This window comes from Sciurus vulgaris, assembly GCF_902686455.1.
Source record: "Sciurus vulgaris genome assembly, chromosome: 10".
Taxonomy (NCBI): domain Eukaryota; kingdom Metazoa; phylum Chordata; class Mammalia; order Rodentia; family Sciuridae; genus Sciurus; species Sciurus vulgaris.
The window spans coordinates 340499-357130 of record NC_136470.1 but is presented as its reverse complement, the minus strand read 5'-3'; the positions used below and the strand labels follow the sequence as shown (position 1 = coordinate 357130).

The window sequence follows — 16632 nt, the reverse complement described above, 5'->3', positions numbered from 1 at the left end:
AGTAAGGTCATTATCTAACCATTTTGGAGGTTTGAATAGAACCAGAAGACATGAAATAGTCTTCTGGGATTACAATGGGAGATAGAGAATGAATTTAAGATTGGTGGTCATAATGTCACCAAGTCTATTAATAACCTTTCTCAAATTTACCCTTTTGCTCCATACTAGCTGCTAGAACTGTCTTACAAACCCTGCCTGTTCAACCTGGACAGCTGCAACACTCAATTCTCAAGATTCTTGACTCATCTTCCCTCCTCCACATAGTATTTTTAAGAGAAAATGGGACCAGGTCACTTCCCTCCCTCATGTCCTCCAACAACTGGTTCCCATGGTTCAGAATATGGTCTGACCTTGCCGGTCTATTCCTTTCACATGGCCACCCAACCAAACTGGTGCCTCTGTGCTTCCTCCATGTCCTCCCAAGTAAATTCTCCCATCTTTCCCAGCTTCCAGTCCAGGAATACCTGTCCATGCACATGTTGGGAGTCCTGTGTATATATACATACATCTGTTAGTTCTCATGTGAGTTGGTTGCTCCTGGAAGGCAGGGGTCCTATGCCTTATTCATCCCTACGTAGCTGATGGCTGGCACGTCAGGGACTGTGACTTTGCTGAGAGAATTCTCTCTTGTTATACATGGAAATGTAAGCTGCAAACAATCTCAGCATTTATGGGTGGGGGCAGTCAGATCATGAAACAGATAAAAACATTAAAGATGTCACACAAGGGAAAATAACTTTTCTTCTGCAAACTGGGTAGGATCTTATTAGAGATTCAAATGGTTTATTTGCATGATTAATCACATTTTTCAACAGTACATCAAGCATCTGTGAATAACATAATTTTGGGTAAAAGCAGAAATTCTTCTAGATACAACTCCTCTCCAGTTAGGCTCCTCAAATGTCCACCATGTCCAGCAGTGCAGAGAGATGGAGCTCAGAGGCAACTTCCTCTTCCCTTGAACTCTGGATCAGTCTTTCCAGATGCTTCAACCGCTCTGTCAGAGATGTGCCTGTCATCTCTGACAACTGCAATTGCTCCTCTGTCCTTATGTTCTAGTGGAATAAAAAATAAACCAAAAATAGTTTCAGGAATCAATAAACCAAGACTTATTATCTGTGAAGACACTCGATTTGGCTCAGGTTAACCTAATCTGGGGCCCACTGGGCTCGAGACCACCTCCCACCTTGGCATCCATCACACATGCTTCCAGCCTCTTCCAGTAAGTACGTGGAGCCTATCATCTTGAAACAACTTTTCTCTCTGTATCCTACATAAATAATTTACAGTGCCACTCATTTTTTTTGTGTGTGTGTGGGGGTGCTCACTGGGGATTGAACTCGGGGGCACTCGACCACTGAGCCACATCCCCAACCCTATTTTGTAATTTATTTAGAGACAAGGTCCCACTGAGTTGCTTAGCACTTCACTTTTACCAAGGCTGGCTTTGAACTCCTGATCTTCCTGCCTCAGGCTCCTGAACGGCTGAGATTACAGGTATGTGCCACTGTGCCTGGCATTACTCATTTTTAATAAGATATCCTCAAGGGCTGTGACAATATATTCACCATATGAAGGTACTGTAACTTGTTTAACCAAACTCCCATCTTTGGATAGTTTGTCTCCACTTCTATGTAGCATAGTCAATACTACAGTGAACATTTTATACATTAATTCTTGAGAATGGCAGTGTTTTTAGAGCAGAATTAGTAAGCCAAACCGTATGAATTTTTTAAAAGTATTTGCCAGTCTGATAAGTGGAAACAACATGTCATTTCCACCGCAATTGGGAGGCTTCCAAAAGCCACTTCAGGAACTCAATCTTCACCACTAGCAGCACAGATCTGTGGCTAAACTCTGTTTCTGTTTCTTTAACCAATGAGGAAAGGATGGTGAGATAGAACCACCCTGGGCTTTGAAGCCAGTAGGATCTGGCTTTGAAAAGCAACTCCACCCTTAACCAGATGAACACTCCGGATGGCTTCTGTGAGCATACCCTTTTCATTCACTAATTTCCCCAAGGAGAATTCATCCTAGAAGCAAGTCTGGGTAATGCCAAGGTTCAGACCGCCTATGATCCAAAAGTAGAAGTGTCTGTTGTCACCTTTTTATCTTCATCAGTGCCCTCACTACACAAGGGTCACAGGTTCTACTCAGTTCTTAAGCATGTTTCATTTCCATTCATTCACTTCACAAGGAGATATTCAACTGGTCGAGTCTCTATAACACCGACATAGAAAGTTTCTAAAACGTCTACGCTAATGATTTATTGGCTGTCATGATATCACATGATGAATCAAGATACTACTCTGTTTTCTAGCACCACTCTGAGTCTCTGATTCTAGTGTAAATGCCAAATGCACTCTCTTCTCACCTGTGAACTGGTTGTTGTAGATGTCTCTCTTCTCACCTGTGAACTGGTTGTTGTAGAGGTTTTTGCCACAGGTTTGATGGTCTGAGGAACAGACACTAGTGTCTGAGGAAGGTAGAGGGGAAGAGAAGTCGAGTCTGTCACTGCTCTTGAGTCTTGAGACAACCACTGCTGAAGTCGATCTTCAAACCTGAAACAGCATGTGATCATGAATTCAGAAACACCTGAGCACTAAGAAGCACAAAGTTAACTATCATTTTCCTTCCATGTATACCTCACATTTTTAAAATCCTACCACTGAGCTACATCCCTGGCCCTTTTTACTTTTTATTTTGAGGGTCTCCCAAAGTTGCCTTGAACTTGTGAGTGCCCTGCTTCAGCCTTCCAAGCTGATGAGATTACTGGAGTGCATCACCATGCCCAGATCTCATTTCTTGATGGATTATCCAAATGTATAAGTTGCTGTTTATAATTTAAAACTAACTCAAAATAATATCCCAGTACCACCTAACACACTCACATTCCACTGCTATCTCCATACACTGTTCTTTTTAAGAATAATGGTATGAAGCTGGGCATGGTGGCAGCACTTGTCCCAGCTACTTAGAAGGACAAGGCTGGAAGATCACTTGAGCTCAGAATTTGATGTCACACTGGGCAACACACTGAGACTCTGTCTCAAACACATACACCTGGTCTGGAGCTGTAGCTCAGTGGTAGAGCATGCTTAAATCATACACACCTAGGTAAACTCACTTTTAGAAATACCTTCACTCTTTCCAACACACTTATCAAAGCACCCACTAAATGCAAGGCACCTTTCTAAGTACTAGGAAGACAGCAATGAAATAAAACAGATAAGACCCCATCCCAAACCTGTCTTTAGTGAAGGGAGACAGGCAAGGAACATATAGCAAAGCAAACAGTCAGAAGATAAGAAAGACAGAGCCAGGGAAACAGGGAGGGCAGGGATAAGAAAGGAAAACCCACATAAAAGCAGATGCTTGAGCACAGACCTAAAGGATGAGGGTGGAGTGGCTGGGAAATGAGGCAAGAGAAGCAGCACACCCAGAAGTCAGAGAGAGAATGGGCACAAGCCACACAAAGCCTGGGGCTCCCTCGTAAGGAGTCTCAGGTTTGAGGCCAGCCTGGGCACCTTGACAGGACGCTGCCTCAAAAAAAATAAATAAAATAAAAAGGGCTAGAGAGGTAGCTCACTGGTAGAACAAACCAGGGTTTAATCCCCAGAACAACAAAAACAAAAAGCAGAGGACTTAGGGTTTTAGAGATAAATTTGGAGTTGTTTGAATACTGGTGTTATCTAAAAATTCATGAAACTGGATAAAATCACAGATGAGTTGGTACAGATAATGCAAAGTCAGATCTGGAGTTGCGCCTGGGCATCAGTTGGGAGCTGAGAACTAGCCAGCAGGGAAGTCCTTGGGAGGGGAGTAGGGGCATCCTAGCAGCAAGGAACAAAGGTGAGGACAGATGACAGGACTAGGGGTTTATGGCCACATTCAACCTATGCTGGCCAAGGAGACTAGAAAGAGGAATGGAGAGGTGAGAATCACAGAGTTTCTAAGTTTTAGAGACGTTCTACTGTTAAAGGAGCAGAAACGTGGGGTGGTAATTGGGGAAATGGGGCCAAGGAGATGTCTTCATGTTTGCACACTGATTGGTACATTCTAGCAGAGGGAAGGACAGCGACACAGGAAAGGGGCACCCACTGGTTGAGTGCCTGTAAGTAGGTGGAAGATGAGATCCCAGCTAAGGGCAGGGCTGACTTCAGCTACCAGCTGGATGATTCTGCCCCATCAAGGAGGGGACATGGGATGGGCTGGTCACAGAAAGGCTGCTGGATATGGTTGGGCAAGACAGTGGGGGCAGGCGCACGACCTATATCAAGTCCCTTCCAACTAGTTTTCTCAGTACAACTAAACAAGGCCACCAAGTGAGGGTGCAAGGGGAAGTTGGAGGCAGTGCGTGATGTAGAGGGTCAGCACCAGCTCCCACCCATTCGCAGTGGGACAAGCCACAGAAGACTCACCAAGGGCAGAGAGCCACTGTTCAGCACTCACCATCTTTTGGGTAGACTCAGACACACGTATTTCTCACTAAAAATCTAAAGCTAACTTTCAATAACAATTAGTGAAATCAATTTCAAATAATATAACTGTTAAAACATAATCACCTAGGGCACTGCTTGTCTTCCAAGAGCCTATGCTTTAGAAATGTTTGACTCATTCTCTCTATCAAACAAAATTACGTCACTAAACCTGGTCTTCTCTGACCTGGCTATCTTGACTCAAATGAGCAACCCGTCTCTCCCCACTACATGAAGCGAACTGAACAGCACATACGAATTAGAAGGCAACAGGCCTCACCTCTTGTTCTCCTCCTTCTCCAGCAGCAGACTACTGGACAGACATTGTGCCAGGAGCTCCTGGGCAGAAGCTCCTCGAATCAGATCTTCCGCACTGAGATTCCGCTCCTCTCGGTCACACTCTGCATTCCTCTTCCCTTTATGGTGCACATGAGGTAACGGAGTAGGAAAATTGCTTGTAGAAGAATGAAAAGACTTTATCCCCAAACTGTAAGTACATGTTTTGAAATGCTTATGGTCAGGAAAGTGGGAGAAAGGATCCCTGCAGCACTGTGCAGCATGTGGACGAGCCATACATGTGCACCCACCCTGAGCAGCACACGCCTCAGACCTTCTGTGATGGCTCATGCTTAGGTCAGTCCTGCATCTGCCTCTGGAATTCCCTCAATTCAGGGAACGGGACTCAGAGAGAAGGTAGCGGCCCTGTACTGCAGGGTCATCTTCACACTTGGCAGCATCAAGAGACATTGTTGCTCCCGGAAGCTTCTGCTCTCACGGGGCAGCTGGGATCTTAACGAGCTTCTCTACTTTGGGTCTTACTTCCCATCCCAGGGTTACATGCAGATTCTCTATGTTGCCCATTTTGGCCTATATTGCCAGTGTTCTTACACTTTACGTTTAGCACTCAGATCCATCTGGAAGAATGTTTGCAGATGGCTGGAGAGGGCTTCTAATGTTTGTTTCTAAAGAGATGGCCATGTCTGCCTTTTCACACGAATATGACTGGACACCGCAGTCCTGTCACATACAGTTCTGTCCGAACTTTCCATTTTGGTCTGTTCTACACCACCATTGCCATGTGGTTTTAAGTATTATAGCTTTATCATGTTTTGATATTCGGCCAAGCAGACCTTCTTTCTTAGTCTTATTCAAGATTATCTCAGCCATTGCTACCTATTTTCTTTTCTTTTTTCTTTTTTTTTTTTTTTTCAGTGCTGGGGATCGAACCCAGGGCCAACTGAGCTATCTCCCCAGCCCTACCTATTTTCTTATACTGATGAATTTTAGAATCAATTTGTCAATACCAATGGGAAACACTATTGGCCTTTGATTAGCAATGCCCTGACTTTATGATTTGCACTGACATCTTTACAGCACTGCATGTTCTTATTGTCAAAGCTGGCCTGCACCTCATTTATCCAGGGTTCCTTTGCACATTCAAGCCCCTGAACACTCCCTTGCTGGGGTTTAAGGACTTGTCTGTCAATTCATGACCATATGTTATAGGTTTGTTGCTGTCATGAGGATTTTTTATAGGTTGTAGGTCATCTATCCTAACTTTGAACAGTCCTAAGGGCTTGGCTGTGAGTTATCATGGAGTCACAGGTGTACTCTCTGGAAATGACAATTCTCTGATAATTCACGCCCATCTGAACCCATGTCACTCAGTGGTCAGGATCCAGGACGCGGGGCACCAGCAGTGACAACATGAGCAACACGTGCTGCTTGTTTTGCCGTTTTCTGGTTTTTTGTTTTTGTTTTTCTTTTTTTGGTAGTTTAATGGAAATTTTTTTTACTGAAACTTCACAATAACATCAAGAATAAGTGTAAGTATTAATAAATGCAGTTCAACAACTAATAAAATGATTACTTATTTTCATATTGTGGCAAAAGACTACATTAATACATTTATACTGTTGATATTGTTTATCTTGGAAGAAAGCCTACTTGAGAATTTTTTTAGGTGTTACAGGACTGCATGTGTCAACACGTTGCTGGTGTTTGTGAGACCAGGGACCAATCTTCTTGTCTGCACTCTCTCAGCTGGGTATGACTTCAGAGTCAGGCTCATGTAATAAATGAAAGGAGATGCCTCTGACTTCATTCTAGAACAATTTCTATGACAGTGGAATAATCTGTGCCTTAAGGATTATCAAAACTGGCCCACAATGGGCTAGATTCAGTGTGCCATACGTCAGTTTCCACGGTGCACTTCTGGATGAGAACAATACGATGTAGGGCAGCAACAGAAACACACTAAACATGGACCTTACCGTCCCTGACTCAGCTGTAGCTCCTTCTGCGTCTGCACTCTGGCTTGTTCCCATGACAAAGGAACATCGTAGTTTTTCAAATGGTTTTTAAAAAAATATACACATATCTGACCATCTTCACTCAGTGCCTCTGAGAAAACAATACAAAAGTAGATTAAAAACATTATCAAAAGAGCAACCTGGCATTTGCTCAGACTTAGAGCTCTAAGGACCGTCTTCTAACTAACACTACTCCCATGCTGTGGTCAGATACACTCTGAGTGTCCATGAGCCAGTCAAGGCCCAGACAGGCTCCTGTCCAGACTGTGGCAGACCAGTAATGACTCTCAAAGCCACAGAATCTCCTCTGCCAGCCTAGGAGGTCTGTTTCAGGTAGGGGAATCCAGATCTCTTGGAACCTTCTTAGTTCTTCCCAATGTTTAGATGTCACCTAGAAGTCACTGGCCTTAGAGGGAAGTCCTAAGGAAATGGAGGCTGGGGAAAAGAAGTAATGTCAAGTAAATATCATCCTTTACTAAAACGGGACCAGGAAAGTCTCCTAAGGACCTGGCCCTACAGCACTAAGCTCTAACTACCTGAGATGACAGGAAGCCTGGGGGGCATCCAATCCCTCAGCTTGTGGTTGATGCACAAGGCAATGATGTCATCCCAAGGAATCTCCTCGACAGAGGGTCCTGCCCCCCGGCCCGGTGAGGAGCTCTTGTTCTTCCACCTGCAATATGTTCTGCGGAGCAGGTTCTCCACCTGTGACTGGAGGACGGGCTGTGTCTGGCGTGAGCTGGGGATCTGGGAGGTATACTGGATAACCATGGAGCATACAGGAAGCCAGGGTGCTGAAGAAAAAGAGCCCCATGAATTACAGGTTTGATCAAAGTACAGGTAAAAAAGCACATGAAATGTTAATACTATTTTGTTAGATGAAAGCAACTGTGTAGTTGGTAGTCTGCTTTTAAATATGTACACAGCAGAACCACAGCTGTTGAGGGAAAGAACAGCTTGCTCTCAAGGCCCAAGGGCAGTGTCCACAGCAAGGTCCACCTCAGAAACTCTGACAACACGGGTCTGCGGCCACCCAGGAATCATATTTAATAAGCACACAGGAAAGCCTGGTATAGGTGGTCTTGGTTTCCCCTGGGGAACAGCACCTAGCTGAGGGCACAGAAGGTTTCCACTGAGTGGTTCACTTCCCTTCAGGTTTCTTTTCTTTTCTTTTCTTTTTTTTTTTTTTTTTTTTTTTGCAGTGCTGGGGATTGAACCCAGGGCCTTGTGCTTTCAAGGCAAGCACCCTACCAACTGAGCTACTCCCCAGCCCCTCCCTTCAGGTTTCTTAAATGATGATAATTTGGAAGGGTCCCTGAGGCCCAGTCAGTGTGTATGCTGAGGCCACACACTGCCAGGTACGCAGCAAACAGGCTCATTCCCCAGCACCAGCATTCACATGGCAAGGAGCAACCCCTGCCATGCTAGGCTTGAACCAACCCAGGTGACCTGTGGAATCTCTGTCACAATGGCCCAAAGGTCTGACCCAGGAACAGCAGGCGCAGACAGGCTTCAAAGGAACACTGGCATAAATCAGAACTGAGTGTCACCACCCCAGCATCTCAGGGACAGGGCTGTGTGGGCTCTCTTACTCTTTGACCCAGCCCATCTGTTCCAGTAATTGGGACCTGTGAGGCAGGAAGAGCAGCCTGTGGCTAGTGCTGGGGAAAGGCCAATAGTCCCCGACTCCATAAAATCCCCGGCTCCTTAAACCAGTGAACTCAAAAGACAGGTGCAGGTAGAAGCAGACCTCAGACTGAGCTCACTACATGCCAGACTGAAACGTCAAGGAAACAGGAGGCTCTGCCACAGCCAGCCCTCCACTTTCCCCTCCGCATAAGCACATACCCTCTGGGGGTGGAAGGTCCATCTGCGGGAGCTGAAACCCAAGCACAGCCTGCTTAAGCCAAGCCAGGTGCTCTGGGGAGTTCCAGTGCAGGTGCGGAAGCAATTGGCTACCCCCTGCCTCAGCAAATTCAGTGACAGGCCATGACAGGTCACACAGCTGCTCAGAGGACACCACAGAGGCCAGGAACTGCAGCACACTGTTAAAGAGCTCAATGATGGCGCTGGGCTCCTGTGAGGCCAGGCCACCCAGACGTCTCTCTCTTCTGTCATGGAAAAAACGTCCACTAAACTCATGGCCAATCCCATCCTCAATGTACTGAATAAGAGTCTGGCAGCAAAGGTCAAGGGCATGAGGACAGCGAGACACCAGCCACTGCACCGCCTGAGAAACCTGAGAAGCAGAGACAATTGGGAGAAATATGGTAAATGATTCACAATGGTTTTAATAAAAAGCAGTTTTCTGAAAGGGCTTGGCACTTTTCTCATGGCTGACTGAGGTAGATGTCACCAGAGCAACAGACTTCAACCGCAGGCAGTAGGGAGGGGCATATAAGCTTCCTCTGTGATTGAGTGGCTTTCTAGGGCCCTGAGACACACCCACCAGAGTCCCCAGAGTGTGTCCCCACCAGCCCCATCCAGCCAAGGAGTGGCACCTGTAAGAAACCCCTGGAGAGGCACAGGCCTCAGGAAATCATCCCTGCACAGCCTCTTCACCACACACAAAAATGGAAGCCATATCTCTTGTCCAAAGGACTGACAGCTTCGTTATACACTAGGATGGAAGTAATTTTTTTTTTTTTTTTTTTTTTATTCCTAGCACCTCTTTCTCCAGGTGCAATTGATACAGCTGTCAGCTCATATTTCAAGGACAACCACTCTAGAAAAATAACTTCTGCATCTGATGTTGCCATATAAGGCATAAATGGTATATTTTACATTCATAAAAACAAGACTAAGCTACTTAAAAGACTGAGGCATTAGGACCACAAGTTTGAGGCCAGCCTAGCAACTTAGCAAGATCTGGACTCGTAGTAAAAAATAAAAAGAACTGTGATAAAGGGCCCCTAAGTTCAGTCCTAACATGGAGATTGTTAGGGACTGGGGGAAAATTCACATGAACAATTCAATTTGTCGCAGACAGCAGAAGAACTATGGGCAAATTTTATCATTTATTTTGATTCCTGCTTATATCTTTAGAAAATTATGTGCATAAAACAATTAAAATATATACTGATATAAACAAAACTTTAAGTAGATCAGAAGGGGAAAAAAAAAACAAAATTATCTTGATAGACCTTTAAAAATGATGAAACCTAGCTGGACTCAGTGGTGCAAACCTGTGACCCCAACAACTTGGGAGACTGAGGCAGGAGGATCGCAAACTCAAGGCCAAACTCAGCAACTTAGGGAGGAGGCCCTTAAGCAACCTGGTGAGACCCTGTCTCAGATAAAAAATAAACAGACTGGGGATATGGACAGTGGTAGAGTGTCCCTGGGTTCCATCTCTAATGGAAGGGAGAGAGGATGAGAGGGAGGGAGGAAGCGGGAGGGGGGGAGGAAGTGAGGGAGAGAGGGAGGAAGGAAGGAAGGAAGGAAAGAACCTTACCTTCATGGTGCCCTGCAAATCATTAATAGAATTAGGAATCTCGGTAACAGTGTAATCTGAAATCAGCTTAGCTGAAACCAAGTCCTGCAGCATCAGACCTTCAAGATAAAGAGATGACAGTCATATATGTCGCACCTGCTTGCACACCTGACACCTCACAGTGCTGACCCCACCCTACCCAGCAGTGGGGCCCCAGTCCCAGTGGTTCCCATCACCACTGCTCACACCCGGGCTCTACCCGTTTATTAAGCAATGCTAGTTCATAAAGAGACTTCCTTCACAAACCATCCTCCACTTCCTTCCTGACATCGTCCCTTCCGGAGCTGGGCACAAGGACCACCAGTGGAAGTGCAGGCTGAAAGGGTTTGGCCTGCAGGAGCTGCTTGAGCTGTAACAAGGCCGACAGCCAATACACATCCTCCTCTGCCACGTCATCGCTCTTCACTTTGGGGGCAAGCAGCAACATGAGCCCGCTGGCTCCCAGGAGGTCCTTGTGGGTCTCCACAGCATCGAGGGCACCATCACTGAGGGTCCCACAGGCCACCTGCAAGAGCACCCAGACCATCACGATGGACGCTCCAGGGAACAAGTTAGTGGTGCACAGTCTGCAGATCCCCAAGTACCAGACGCTCACTGTGCTCTGGACAGGACAGGTCAGCCTTTCATCGATGAGACCATGGATGAAGTGTGAGAAACAGCCAGGTCAACAGATCTAACCTCTAGTAAAAGCTGTTTTACCACGTTTCTATGACCTTGATGAACCTTAAACAGATATAAAACAGTTAAGTTCATGAGAACAGAAAATTGAGAAAGGCAAGCCAGCAGCGGACAAGGGGTTCTGATGCGTTTCTAGAGAGCAGTAATAAGATGAGTTACAGAAGCAAAGGAAACTACACAAAAGGCTGCCGGGGGCATTGGCCACCCCCAGCCCCACCCCTGAGAGCACCAGGAGTTACCCAGGGAAGAGTGGAATAAGTCTTTTCCAGAGAAACCTAATAGCCCACAGAACAGATACTCAGATCCAGACATTTGGGAGTCCCCCCAAAAATGTTGGCTTACTAAACTTCTGGCCAACCTTTATGGGCCTCACTCAGATACAGCTGGACAGCCTCAGCTAAGATGTTACAAGAGTCTCCAGAACAAAGGAAACCAATGGTGCACAGAACACATGCAAATATAGACCTCAAAAACCCTGACTTCCTCAGAGATACAGACAATGCATCCCAAAACAGATATGAGATGCTGTAAGGAAATCTTCCAGAACACAGCATACAAAAATAAGAAAAAGGATAAGAAGCACACATGATCAATTGATGAAGTCCAATATCTGCCAAAAGGGGCTTCAGAGTCAACAGAAAAGAAAGAAGGAAATAGGAATCATAGGGACACAACAACTGTCCCAGAAGTGAAACAAGTCTCCAGCCTTGGGTACGCTAGTGCATGCCTGTAATCCCAGCAACTTGGGAGAGAGGTAGGAGGATCACTGTTTGAGGCAGGCTTGGCAACTCAGTGACACTACATCTCAAAATAAACTATTTTTTTTTTTTTATTGTAAACAAATGGGATACATGTTGTCTGTTTGTACTTGGAGTAACGGCATACCATTTGCCTAATCATACATTTACATAGGGTAATGGTGTTTAATTCATTGTTATTTTTCCCTTCCCCCCATCCCTCCCACCCCTCTTTTCCCTATATACAGTCCCTCCTTCCTCCATTCTTGCCCCCCTCCCACCCCCCATTATGTGTCATCATCTGCTTATCAGCGAGATTCGTCCTTTTGGTTTTTTGAGGTTGGCTTATCTCACTTAGCATGATTTTCTCCAATTTCATCCATTTGCCTGCAAATGCCATAATTTTATTATTCTTTATAGCCGAGTTAATATTCCATTGTGTGTATGTATGTATGTATGTATGTATATATATATATATATATATTATATATATATATATATATATCACAGTTTCTTTGTCCATTCATCAATTGAAGGACATCTAGGTTGGTTCCACAGTCTGGCTATTGTGAATTGAGCAGCTATGAACATTGATGTGGCTGTATCTCTGTAGTAGGCTGATCTTAAGTCCTTTGGGTATAGGCTGAGGAGTAGGATAGCTGGGTCAAATGGTAGGTCCATTCCAAGTTTTCTAAGGAATCTCCACACTGCTTTCCAGAGTGGCTGCACTAATTTGCAGCCCCATCAGCAATGTATGAGTGTACCTTTTTCCCCACATCCTCTCCAACACCTATTGTTGCTTGTATTCTTGATAATCGCCATTCTAATTGAGGTGAGATGGAATCTTAGTGTAGTTTTTATATGCATTTCTCTTATTACTAAAGATGGTGAACATTTTTTCTTATGTTTGTTGATTGCTTGTAGATCGTCTTCTGTGAAGCATCTGTTCATATCCTTAGCCCATTTGTTGATTGTGTTATTTGTATTCTTGGTGTAGAGTTTTTTGAGTTCTTTATATATTCTGAAAATTAATGCTCTAATCTGAAGTATGAGTGGCAAAGATTTTTCTCCCGCTTCGCATTGCTGATAGTTTCCTTTGTTGAGAGAAAGCTTTTTAGTTTGAATCTACCCCAGTGATTGATTCTTGCTTTTATTTCTTGTGCTATGGAAGTCCTGTTAAGGAAGTTTGATCCTAAGCTGACATGTTGAAGATTTGGACCTACTTTTTCTTCTGTAAGATGCAGGGTCTCTGGTCTGATTCTGAGGTCCATGGTCCATTTTGAGTTGAGTTTTGTGCAGGGTGAGAGATAGGGGTTTAGTTTCATTCTGCTGCATATGGATTTCCAATTTTCTCAGCACCATTTGTTGAAGAGGCTATCTTTTCTCCATTGCATAATTTTGGCACCTTTGTCTAGTATGAGAAAACTGTATTTATTTGAGTTTGTGTCTATGTCCTATATTCTGTACCATTGATCTACCTGTCTATCTTGGTGCTAATACCATGCCGTTTTTGTTACTATTGCTTTGTAGTATAGTTGAAGTTCTGGTATTGCGATATCCCCTGCTTCGCTCTTTCTGCTAAGGATTGCTTTAGCTATTCTGGGTTTCTTATTCTTCCAGATGAATTTCATGATTGCTTGCTCTATTTCTGTGAGGTAAATAATTGGGATTTTAATTGGAATTGCATTGAATCTGTATAGCACTTTTGGTAGTATGGCCATTTTGACAATATTAATTCTGCCTATCCAAGAACATGGGAGATCTTTCCATCTTCTAAGGTCTTCCTCAATTTCTTTCTTCAATGTTTTGTAGCTTTCATTATAGAGATCTTTTACCTCTTTTAGATCTTTTTTTAGATTGACTCCCAGATGTTTCATCGCTTGCATATAAAAATGCTTTAGATTTATGCGTGTTGATTTTATATCCTGCTATTTTGCTGAATTCATTGATGAGGTCTAGAATTTTTAAAAAGAAAGGGGCTGGGGATATAGCTCAGGGATAGAGTATCCCTGGATTCAATCCCCAGTACAATGAAAAAGGAAAAGAAAGGCAAGGTCACAGACATATCAAAAGCAATAGAGTAAATGCTAGGTGACAATGGAGCAAAACTGATAGATAAACAATTTTCTAGATATAATTCTACAAAGCTTGATAAGCTAGGAAACAAATGTAAGGATAAAACAAATATGTTTTCAGCAAGGAAAGGGCTTAGAAAATCCCCCTTCTATGCATCCTTCCTTTGAAGCACCTGGAAGACATATACCATCAAAAAAGGACTAAACCAAGAAAAACTATTACTGCTGCTGCTAATGAGAATATAAGCAAGGTCCTGGTATCTGTCAGGAAATGTTTTAAGAGCTCTGTAATACAACTCATTTCACCTCAAGGGCTTGATTAGCATCATACCACAGAGTAGGTACATGGCCTACATGGTTTATTTTAACTTCTATGAATAAAACAGATATAGTAAGTCAGAGTATCCCTACCTAAGTTGCACAGAGATTCTAAGGAATTTCCCAAGGTCACAAAATGGGCAGGTGGAGGAGCAGGGACAAGTGCTCACAAGGTGCCCAAAGGTGCATGCCATTTGTATAGAGGCCCATAACAGTCACACCCTGGAAGAGGCTGTCAGCCCAGGGCAGAACAAGAAGATGGCACTTTCTCAGAGGGAGGGCTCCAAGGAAAGAGGAGACATGGATCTATCAGGCCAAGTGACAGAACATGTGGAAAACTACTGAAATATATACAGTCCACCCACTAACAAAAAAATACACAGGAACTATGTAAGTAAGGAAAAAAAAGGCATCTATTTCTTACAGAAGAGAAAAAAATGTGGTCACCAAAAGAACACTACTGGTTCTGAGGCAAGCTGCAGTCACAAGAAATCAAAAAGGAACCCTACTTGCTGAAGTGATAAAAGGCATGGTATAGCTGCTCTGGGAAGATGGGGGGACCCTGATATAAGAGGCCCCTCCTTAGTGTGGTATGTAGCACCAAGTTGGCCCCCAAATCCCACCTCCCAGTGCCTATACCTTGCACAGTCCTCTGCCCTGAGCATGGGCCCAGTGTCTCCCTTCCAACAGAGAGAATCTAACAAAGGCAACAGATATCACTTCTATAACTAGGTCATGAAGAGGCCTGAACTGCCATTGTGACCACCCTTGCTTGCTTGCTCACTGCCATGTTGTGAGCTCCCTCATGTGGCAGGGAACTGAGAAAAATCTCTGGCCACAGCCTATAAGGAACTGCAGCTTTCAGATGAGACCATAAAACACGCCAACATCTTGATTTCCATCTTGTGAGAAGCCTGAGCCATGGGACCCAGCTAAACTGTGCTTGGATTCTGGACCCACAGAAACCATACGATGATGGTATCTGTCACTCTGAACTGCTGCATGGTAGGTAATCTGTTCTGTGCCATTAGACAACTAAAACACCCATGTGAATGGGAGCCCTGAAGGCCACTGAGCCAGTCCTGAGCGAGAGCGAGCAGATGGGACTGAGCATTCCTCCAGCACAGCCCAGCTAGTCCTCAGGAGGTGCTGGTACTGTGGCCGGGAAGAAGTGAGGTCAAGTACCATGCCCAGGCTCAGAGCTGGCCAGACTGGCAGCCACTGACACCAGGTCTGTTCAACACTGAAGCCTACACTTTCTGCCCTGCACTACTACTTTCCAAGGAAATAAAAAGGACACATCTGGTTTCATTTCTGAATATGTATGCAGAAACCTCAAACTAATTTATGTAGGTTTGAATCTAATGAAGTTCTTATTAAACCAAACTTCCCAAAGAACCAATCAGGTTCAATACATAAAATGCCTACGAAGAACAAAAATGAAACTTTGTAATAAAAAATGCAGGCCAGCTTAAATGTTCTTAAAGAGGTCTGCAATAGCCAAGCTCATGCTTGCTGAAGTTTGAATCTGCCATGTCCCCCAAAGGCCCCATGTGTTAAAAGGCCTAGACCCCAGCTTGGTACTAGTGGAAAGTGGTGGCATTTTTAAGAGGTGGTGGCCTAGTGGAAGGTCTTCAGGTCACTGAAGGCATGCTTTTGAAGAGGACAGAACCCAGCCCCTTCCTCTCTCCCTCTCTTTTGCTTCCCAGCCACTTGCTCCCACAATGATGTACTGTCTCACCACAAGCCCAAAGCAATAGGGCCAACACCATGGACTCAAGTATCTAAAATGTAAACCAAAATAAATAAACCTTTTCTCTTAATAAGCTGATTATCTCAGGTATTGATACAGTAACGGAAAGCTGTTTAATGCATTCGTCTACTGGACTCCAGCCTGAAGGCTCTCACCAAGTATGTCCATGAGTTATCATCAAGACACAAGGAAGCCCAAACATGGTGGTGCTCGCCTGCAACCTCAGCTACTCAGGAGGTGGAGGCAGGGGGATCATAAGTTTGAGGCCAGCCTGAGCAATTCAGTGAGACCCTGTTTTGAAATAAAAAAGAGCTAGGGATGTAGCTCAGTGGCAGAGTGCCCCAGGTTCCATCCCTAGTACCACCAGAAAAAGACACAAGGAAGGACAGGATAGACACTTGCTTCTGAGCCTCTCAAAGTCTTTCAAAACCACTTTAGAGAAAAAAATAGCACTTATATAATAATTCCAATGTCTGAGAGTGAGTGGAGGTAGATTCACAAAGTGGTTATCGCTCACCTTGATACACACATTGATAGAAACTGTCTGGTCCCCTTTGCTGCTGAGTGCGTTAAACATTGTGAGTGTCTGGATCTCACCAGCATTAGAACACATGTCACCAACCGAGCCGTCATCTCCCAGGAACTTAGCTTTTAGCCAATTTGCTAGAATTCTGTAGATAAAAAAATAACAACACTTGAAGAATCTAATTCTAACATGGAACTATAAAGAGTTTCAAGAAAAGAAGAAATACCATACAGATCTAGGGCCACAGACAGCGAATCTTACA

The 16632-nt window shown here is 44.3% G+C and overlaps 1 protein-coding gene across 4 annotated transcripts in view; it reads right to left on the bottom strand.

The window, feature by feature from the left end:
• Positions 1 to 756: 756 nt before the first annotated feature.
• Positions 757 to 16632, bottom strand: part of MCM3AP (minichromosome maintenance complex component 3 associated protein) — a 43361-nt gene continuing 27485 nt past the window's right edge. For 2 of the 4 annotated variants that reach the window (XM_079101334.1, XM_079101336.1), the window contains 9 exons: positions 16362 to 16515; positions 10530 to 10788; positions 10245 to 10342; positions 8639 to 9029; positions 7327 to 7584; positions 6752 to 6881; positions 4759 to 4965; positions 2411 to 2561; positions 757 to 1055 (listed from right to left, as the gene is read on the bottom strand). In XM_079101334.1, the coding sequence (XP_078957460.1) occupies positions 897 to 1055; positions 2411 to 2561; positions 4759 to 4965; positions 6752 to 6881; positions 7327 to 7584; positions 8639 to 9029; positions 10245 to 10342; positions 10530 to 10788; positions 16362 to 16515 (1807 nt within the window). In that variant the 3' untranslated portion in view covers positions 757 to 896. Of the gene's footprint in view, positions 1056 to 2410; positions 2562 to 4758; positions 4966 to 6751; positions 6882 to 7326; positions 7585 to 8638; positions 9030 to 10244; positions 10343 to 10529; positions 10789 to 16361; positions 16516 to 16632 lie in introns of those variants that run through there. The other 2 variants (XM_079101335.1, XR_013757400.1) reach the window with 2 other exon arrangements.